Genomic DNA, 9,582 nt, shown 5'->3' with positions numbered 1-9,582 from the left:
TATTAATAATTAAAGTATTAATGAACATAAAACATAGGACCAAAAGGGGCTTCCTGGATCAAGTGCTTCAGTCTTCTGTTATGTCAAGGGTGCCATGTTATATCCTTTTTTCTTAACACTGTCTTTGGCCAAGTTTCATTTTGAAATCAGTGAGGTTTATTGCCAGCAGAACTACTGCTGTAGTTCATCTACATTCATCTGACTTTCATAAAAATTCTTGCTTATGAACAGAAGTTATCCATGGCTAGCTGACATGCTAAGCCATGAAAGGCAGAACTTTGCAGATTCACAAATGGAAATATGTAAAAGTATATGTTCCTTAAGTCTGGTTAGTTGAATACATATTCCCCTTTGGCAACTTCAGTTTTTCAGAATGTGAAGGGAGAGGAACACTGAGTGGAACTAATAATGACATAGTTTCTTAATGGGCCTTGCTGCTTGGGATGAACTGGGCTATAACATAAAATTAGTTAATAATATGACTTCTTTGTAACCCCTAAAATTAGTTTGTATATCATAAATACATACATTCCCGTTTTTTCGGTCAATCATGAAGAGCTAAATTCTATTGTCATTTGCAGGGCAAAAGCAGGTTAAGTCTATAGAGCTGAGTTTCGTAATCTTGTAACAGATGCATATATTAAGCCACTGAAATGTATCTTCTTGACACTAGTATGATTATATACTTAAATGAAATCACAAATCCTTCTCTGTCTTTCATGAAATATTATATATATTTAATTAATCACAGGACAAATGTAATTTTTCTCATTGCAGTGTTCTTGACCTAAATGCATTTGAACGTCAGAACAAAGCAGAAGGCCTTGGCATGGTGACTGAAGAAGGATCAGGTACTATCGATTTAACAGAAATGATCTGTGAACTTCTCTCTTTTACATTTTGCAGAAGCAAGCTGAATTTGAAAGAACCTTGTAAATATATATCTAGAGGCTGAAGCTAAAATATAATTCCCAAGAGTGGTTTATATTTAATTGGCCTACCTAAGCCCATGCTTGTCAATAGTAAATCACTAGCATGTGTTGAGTTTCAGAATGGTCCTAGAGGACTCTTAAGAAGTGAAGACTTTACATGTAAAATTGAAAACAGATTCTAGTTAAAAGCAGCAGTCTTTGTGCATGTAAAACATTTCAGAAGTCCCTAACCAGTTTCAGCATAAAATGAAATTAAGAGTTCCCACCTGATTTCTTAAACTGTCTTGACTGGAATGAAAAAGACAATTTAGTTAAGCCATAAGTTAAATATTAGAGGTCGAGGGAACTGTATCTGCTGTTTGGAAAAAAGTCTGCTGGGGAAGCTTTTTCTTTGAAATAATTATTTTCTCTTTGTCTTTGGGGAAATACTACAAAATTTTTGCTTTACTTTTGACTTTGAACCGATTTGGCTTTCTAGCCTCTGTGTTGTCAGTTCACTGTCAATTTCTTTCTTCTGTCTGACAGTAAGTTCTTCTACTCCCTTACTGTGATTGTCTGGAAACATTAGGTTCATTCTTATGTGACTTAATAGAGCTACCAAAGCACATTTTGTCCCCTTATCTTCAGTATTTTTTATTGTGCATTTTTATGTTTAAATCCTACAGTGACCTAATCTTTTAACATGTTTTTATCTTAAAAACAAGGTAAAAAAGCTTGACTGTATAATCATTATTGCATTTGGGGGTTCATAATTCATACCTGCAACACTGCATATCTCATTGGCTATTATGCCTGTAGCTCTTTTATGTGGCATATTTCTTGAATATTCAACTGTTTGTCTCAAATCAAAATCATGAACTATTAAATTTTACTGAATGACTTCAAGACCGATTATAAATACTGCTTCTCCGAAAGTGCTCCCATAGTTTAAACTGTAGATCAAATCCTGTTAGACTTATATAAGTAAACAAAATAAAACTGAACCCATGTGGATAAAATTTGGTCACAAGTTTGTGGATTGAGCACTGATGCAGCTATCTGGCATATAAGGATTTGGCCGTTACTTTCATGTTTTACTGAAGATTATTCTGCACAATGTTTTGCTCTTTTGGACAACATTTCTACTACTAAATAATTAAATTTATTATTTATAATGTTGGATTTTGAACTGGACTGTCAAGATATTGGCTCATTTTTCTTTTGACCGCTGCCTCTATTTCTAGAAAGGACTGATTTTGCATGCAAATACAAATAAATCTTTAAACGCTGCATAATTGACTCTACTTATGTTAGAGTATTTTTGTGTGTCCTCATTTGAGGGATTTTTTAAATTTTCTGTTTATTTGATCTTTCTCTTTTAGTACAGACCTAATTTTGCCAAAACCAATACTAACTATATTTTGTATTTGCTAAAAACAGTTTCTCAACTTCTTTTTCTTTTTTCCCCTGTTTCTTTTTCTTTAAACTAATTGTCCTGTCCTCCCTTCCTCAGTCATCACTCATGAGCGTGGTAATTATTAAAAACAACTGCCTATTATGTATTTTTCCTGCTCTTAGCTTTGTGTCAGCACTGTACAGGTCCTGAACACCATTAGATTTCTTGTTCCTGTAAGACTGTTAAACTAGTGGGTTCTTTTCTATTATTATTACAATTGTGTGTTCCAAAATTCTTGGTTTTTATGTCAACTCTCCCCACTTTGTTCTTCCTCCTTTTCTCAGGATTTGCACAGTAACTGGCACACTAGATGTAAGAGCAGCAAGCTTTTTTTAAACTTTTTTTTTCTGTTCTTTTTTATTTCTTTTCATTTTAGTGAGCCCAGTATTTGCGATGGATGAACGTTACAAAATAAAAAAAAGTGTACCTGTACATACACAAAGCCTTGTGCTATAGTCCTCCTGTAGTATTTATGTTGTGTATTGAATGTGGCTTTATCGCTGCATTGATTTGTGCAAGCACAGGAAATCAGTGGTGGATCCAGTGAGGATTTGAGGGTGGTTAGTAAGGAGAGGACTTGCCACTGGCTAGGTTTATCTAATGCGTTCAGGAGTTGATACAAGAAAGAGATGGTGCATTGCTAATTTACAAGAATCAATATGTTTACAGGTGGTCCTTCCTTGCTGTGAAAGCTACTTGATGTGTTAAGGTTCCTATACCTCAAAGGTTCCTTACTTCAAGTAAAGGAAGAGTTTTGTAGGAGCAGTTGCCGTGAGATGTTCCTGTTGCCATGAGAAATGAGAATTTAAAGTACAAAATGTGTATACCATTCAGCAGAAACAATAAGCTCAAACACAGCAGATGTCTTTTCATTAGCCAAATGTTGGGAAGGGGGATGATCTGGATTTTTATTTGTTTTCTCAGTGGAAATTTTTTATTTGGCAGATTAACAAAATTCTACACTTAAGATCATGTGTTTTCATTTTCTTTGTTACTGAGCAGTAGCAATGTCAAGATACAGTAATCACACTATGTCAAAGATTTCTTGGCACAAAGGGATAATGTTTGCTAACAGCACCTTTTTTATGTATTAATATCCAGCGATTGAAAATTCAAAAAAACAGAACAAAGCAAAGTCAAACCAAAAAAGACTGTACTTTTCCTTTTCAGGGTTACGTTATTCTTGATATTACGCTACCTTCAAATAATAGTGATTTTTTCAATTCATTGGAAAGTAGTTTACATAAGAGCTGTACAGGTACTGGTATTAATACCTGATAGCATTATGAAAGCCCAGCCAGTGTGTCTGTGGGGAAACCCCTGTTGTGAACGGTTTCGAAGTAACCTAGATTTTATGGGATACCTGAGATCCATATGTCTGTTTGCAGTCCTATGAATAACCATCTGTAAATACTACAAAGGAAGTACCAAAGATGTGGAAATGTTTTCTCCCATTCCTTTTTTCAAGGGAGATACTTACGCTATGAGTAATTAATTACTCCTCAATTAAAGATCATTTTATTGATTCCCAGGGGAATGATGGGATGTAAAATATGCACTGTAGCCTGTTCCTCATGTCATCTGAATCTGATGCAGAAGCATATTAATGAGTAATTGTCATTGAGTTTACAACCTATAAGCCTGAAACTATTCTTGCCAAAGTCAAAGAAAAACTGCTGTTGACACTTATGGGAATAGAGTCAACTTTTCCTCAAGGGCAGTGCTTGTTTCTGGTCCCATGTCAACCTTGGCAATAGGTAGAAAGCCCTGTACTGAGTCAACATGGATGTGAGATTTATTGCTCTATTCCAACTGTTTCTTTGTACTGTCTGCATCGTAAGCTCCTTGTCCTGACATTCCTCTGACTGGTACTACCTTCCCTTTCCAAACCCTGGAACCCCCACTGGTAACAACATTGATGGTTCTTCAGCAAATGTGTTTCTTACTTGTTTTTGTGATGTACTCAATGTTGTTTCTTCTGTATGTATTTTGTTTTGATTGTTCTGTTTCCTTTTCAAAAAAGGGGGGTTCAAAACCGGAGACGTAGAAATGCTTATTATTTTTTCATTTTTTCATTTTTCATTTAACACTCATACTCTATGCTATTTCACTGTGAGTCACAAAAGTCTTGAAAGTGCAATGTTTTTTCTCCTTTGGAGAGACTTGTTTTACTTCTCATATGAAGTAAAAAATTTAAGATGTTAAGTTTACACTTAGATTATTTTACCTTTTTTTTCCTTTTTGTCAGGAAAGCTCTATTTTTATTTTTAATCTTTTAATATCGTATCATGGCATTATTTTGTTTCTCCATAAGTTCTCAGAAGGCTTATTTTAATAAAATACAATTTTAGAATGAAATTTGATCGGATAGTAGGTCCTAAAGGACTTTCTATTAAACTGACTGAGAGTGGTACACATGCCGTATAATAAATAGCTATAATGAGGGTACACATCAGGGCTATTTTCAGCCAATAATAACATCAATAAATATGTTTTGTCCTTCACTAACCTAGTCACACTTAAAGTGGATGTTTAATTTCTGCGCGATCCACTGTAGCCTACATTGGAGGGGTGTTTTCCACCTTTATATCACTGTATTTGAATCAGTGTTTGCATTTAAAAAGGAACTTAAGTAGCTTCAGTTCAGAGAAATTGTTATGTGTCACTCGGTGAGAAAACAAGAGCTTTTCTTATTTGAATCAGATTATTGAGAAGTCAAAGGCATGCAGCACTCACAATCCAACCCAACATTGCCCGGGTCTTGTGATAAGAATAAATTCACTTGGTTTATCATGGGAGAGCTTTGCTCTTGCTTAACAGCCATCAAGAAGGAACCCTGTTCCTTTTTGAAAGCTGAAAGTATTTGTATATTTCTGTAATATGTAGCATCAGACCAATGTTTCTGAGTAGTAATAGAAGTCAGAGCTTTTCCATTGAGGATTAAAAAAAAAAAAAGAGAGAGAGAATTATTAAACTTGGACACATGTACTTTCAAGGAAAAAAAACCACGTATTTTATTTTTCATTCAATCTTATTTTCACAGGCTTAAAGCCTTCATGTGTGTAGCCATATCATTTACATACAGCATGAGCAATGGCAGCATTTTAACATCTAAGCAAATATATGCCAGAATGTACATCATATCAACAGAAATTAAAGAACATGGTTTCCTGACAAACCTAAGTCATACTATGTGCAGTGTGTATATTTGTAAGTACATTATCTGTGCAAATCTTTGTATGTATTGGCATGAGTTTGTGTGCACAGCAGCAAAGGTTGTTCTCAGATTTTATAGAAATGGATCTGCACTTCAGTTCTGTAGTTGCCAGTGACCTTTTGCAGTCAGTAAGTAACATCTGAAAATTAAAATTCCTGTCAATGCCAACATCGGTTTTAGTCAGATTTTGATCAGCTGTAGAAATTGAAAACCAGGATTATTTTAAATCTTAGTGTGGCCAAGCTGTTTGAAACAAGGTTTTTTTTCTTCATTTTGAAATATGTAAACATATTTCCAAAAGGAACGGAGCTTTCAGCTTATGTGAAATGATGTACCTAAACACCTTCTGATTTTGCAGAATTTTGCAATAACTTTTATTCATTTTGTGATTTCTTTACAGTGGAGCTAGTTAAAAGACCCTTCCAAACCCTTCTCAAATTAAAATCGGAATTTATTTTATAAAAATTCCTAAATTCCAGTGGGTGTACTAAAAGCCAGAAGATTACTTCATAAATTAATCTGTATAATCATTTTAGCTTGAGACTTGTTTTCCTTCTTGTTCTGAAAAATCTTACTTGATAACAGGGCAAGAAAAATAGAGGTGGAAAAATATTAAACTGTAACTTATTCTGTAGTCTTATTCATACAAATGGCTTCGATTCAGTGACATCTTGATATGCAAGAAATACATGGTTGAGCCTTTTATGGGCTTGATTTTTCCAGCTGTAATGCATCAGCGATTTTCCTTGTGAGTTATTTTTTAAAATCATTGCCATCTCAGCAGTCAAGCTACACGCATTGCATGTGTGAAGGTACAGGCTTCACCAAATATTTGGCTTTCTGTAATGCTTATTTTTCAAAATATAAATATTCATCTAGATCAACAAAGCATGTGACTCCAAGTGTAACTTTAAGCATGACAGGAGTTCAGTTAAATTAAAAAAAAGAAAGTGACTAGTCCTGCAGGATATTCTATACTCAGGCTTTTGGCCAGCAGCATATGAAACTATCTTGCAGGGCTGAACCAGCATATAATGTTGAATAATATCCTTCTAAGTGCACAGGCACCTCTTGATTTTGCTTCTTGCCTTCTCGGGCATATATTGTATGTATGTGCTAATCAGCACTGACAGAAACAGTCATTTATTTTTCATTGTTTAATTAGCTGAAAGGGTTTTCAGTCTTCTGTGACTGAAAAACTATATATCTAGTATTTATATCTGGGATGGAGAAAAATGTCGTGGAATGTCATTTATAGTATTTGGCTCATTCTTGGAGAAAGAATTGCGTATTGTTTGCCACTACCATAAGTACACATCTGGAATTAGGAGGATGTACATTTTATCTTTCCCTATTTTGCAAGAAACTGTGTTGGCATATACTTTGGTGATATATGCTCTTAATACCAAACATTATGTCTTGATGGCAACAGGAAAGAGTGAAATTCCGTACTTTTAAAATATTTGTATTAGTTTTCAAAATGCTTTTGCTTCCTAATCCTACTGTTGTACTGAAGCTTCTCACTTGAAAATTCACAGGCTGTGAATTGATAAGTCCATTAGCTTGAACTTGTAATTGTTCATGACTTTATGTAAAGTTAAACTTCTGATCATGTTTGTGTTTAGATATATCCCAAGTTGTACTAAATACTGTTTACAATTCACTGTAATAATGTAATTATAATAATATAATAATTTATAAATGTAGACATTATAGAGTTATCCACCGATATAACAGTATGTCAGTAATTGTTAATGTAATTATTATTGTCTATAACCTATAGAGCTTTTTTTTAAAAAAATTTAATTCATTTACTCACTATTCTGGTTTTCTTCTGTTCATACACTAAAATATTGTCTTTGTAGACATGGGATTTTGAAGGTCAGATAAAAGCCTAAAATATGTCCCCATTAAAAAAAAAATTCCAAATTCTTTTGCAGTTTGCTTACATTTTTATCTCCTTTCCTTTTGTTGTCCACAAATAGCACTTGGCCACATATTCAAATGGTGTATATTCTAAAAAGTAGAAGTTTTTCTGGCTTCCATTTTTGTTGCCATACACATTCCAAATACTTTTCCAAGGTCCTAAATGGGAATTTCCTTATTTTCAATAGGTGTCCTTTATTGTTTTGAACACCTATGTTGTTGTCCTCCTGTGTCAATTAATTAGCTGTTCTACATTTTCCTCCGTCGTGATTGTTTTCCTGGGTGAATGGTTGTTTCTCCTCTTCACGTGTCAGTGTACAAAGTTAACTGTATGTATTGATGTAAATGAAATAATGGTGAGTTAGTTGAGGGCTTTTTAGTATACTGTTTCCTGTGAAGAAGCAAGGAAATGAACTGAAGCTTTATACATTTGGATACTGGCTATTTACCAAAAAATGAACTGAAGGGCCTAATTCAGTAAAGCAGAGCACATTGGCATTTGTTCTAGTTCATCGTAAGTTTATGACTTTATTTTGTCAAGGGAGACAAATGCCTAACATCCATTTTGTGTCAGCAGCAGACAGGTACTAACTCCTCAAATATTTCAGCCGAAATGATTCTTGAGAATGCACACAGCTATAAATTTCATGGGTTATTTTAGAGTATTTTAAAATCTAATAGTTTATTTGGGGAATGATTTTCATTACTGTTTGATTAAATCTCTTTCTGTATTTTTAAGTACCTTTTTTTGTGATGAATGGGAACCAAATTAATCCAATCCTAACCTTTGTGTGTAATGCAGCATTCATGCCCGGCAAGGTCAAACAAGAATGTAAATCATGCATTAATTGTAAAATGTTGCCAAGCTCATGCTGCCATATTTATAAATCAAAAGTTAAGTTTCATAATTTAATTTTTTTTAAACAAAATAACTATCTGCCAAGCACAAGTCATACGTGCTTCAGATAGATTGGTGGTTATAAATTTTCTCTCCCCTTCTCTCTTTCTTAAAATTAAATATGGAGATTTTCTTCAGGGGCTGTGGGGTGTTACTTGGCAGCCTGTGATAATCTGCTTCCATCTGGCCTTTCTACAGGAGAAAAGGTGATGCAGGATGATGAGTTCACCTGTGACCTCTTCCGCTTCCTTCAACTGCTTTGTGAAGGACATAATTCAGGTTTGTGGGCAGGCTGCCAGTCAGCTAAGCCAAGGTGATGGTAACTAAAGATAAAAGCTCTTCATTGCTGAAAGTTTGGCAGCCTTCATAAAATATTATGAAAGCTGGAGTAGCTGCTAGACTGTACATGAAAGGAAAATATTTATGTGAATTAAATTGCCAGGTTTTTTAATCAGCTTTAACTTTGCAGAAAAGATAACGGTTTCCAAAATGATGAGTTTTGTATCTTGACCTACTAGGAAAGGTAAATTTTTATAGGAAAATGTACATGGTTTATAACTTCTAGTCAGCAAAGATTCAGAGGAAAAATATAACAGGAAGGTATATTTATTGTTCTTTGGCAATGTTCTGGTGTGCGTTATTTGGCACTAATGTCAGTTAGAATTGTATGTGAAATTACAACAACATGCACAATACCTTTCTTGAAGAAGTAGCATCTATTTTAAAAATACAAAAACAAATTAAACAAATACGTGCTATTAAGCATATTTTTATTATTAAGTACATTTCCCTGTGTTCTCTGTCATCATTAGGGAAGAAAAAGAAAAAAAAGAGAATTTTTTTTAGCCGTTGGACATATTTATGACTTTGTAATTATGAATTGTATAATTATGTGATTTAATTCTGCTTTTGCTTAACAAAATATATACTAGGTGTAATTATGTTGATATTGATGGAGTTCTAGAGATGTAAAATTAGTCATAAATGAGATGAAAATAAGACCAAGTTAAAGTTCTACAGATGAAACAGATAATCAAGTTTCTGGATTCAGAAGTTCACTGGTTTGTGATCTCTGCAATTAAAAGCTGAAACTCTTAAAATGGTTTGTTGCCAAAAAAAAAAAAAGATTAAAAAAAAAAAAAAATACATTCCTTTCAGCTATACTTTCCTAGAC

At 33.8% G+C, this 9,582-nt stretch overlaps 1 protein-coding gene across 1 annotated transcript in view; it reads left to right on the top strand.

Moving 5' to 3' along the window:
• Window positions 1–9,582, top strand: part of RYR2 (ryanodine receptor 2) — a gene marked incomplete at its 5' end in the record, with an annotated part of 258,073 nt that overhangs the window by 201,621 nt on the left and 46,870 nt on the right. Inside the window, 3 exons of the mRNA XM_019471222.1 lie at window positions 778–851; window positions 2,425–2,442; window positions 8,607–8,687. Of these exons, the coding sequence (XP_019326767.1) occupies window positions 778–851; window positions 2,425–2,442; window positions 8,607–8,687 (173 nt within the window). The remainder of the gene's footprint in view (window positions 1–777; window positions 852–2,424; window positions 2,443–8,606; window positions 8,688–9,582) is intronic.

This window comes from Aptenodytes forsteri, unplaced genomic scaffold (assembly GCF_000699145.1).
Source record: "Aptenodytes forsteri isolate BGI_AS27 unplaced genomic scaffold, ASM69914v1 Scaffold10, whole genome shotgun sequence".
NCBI classification, from domain to species: domain Eukaryota; kingdom Metazoa; phylum Chordata; class Aves; order Sphenisciformes; family Spheniscidae; genus Aptenodytes; species Aptenodytes forsteri.
Note: the sequence above shows the minus strand (reverse complement) of the source record. Positions and strands in the feature narration are given on the sequence as shown.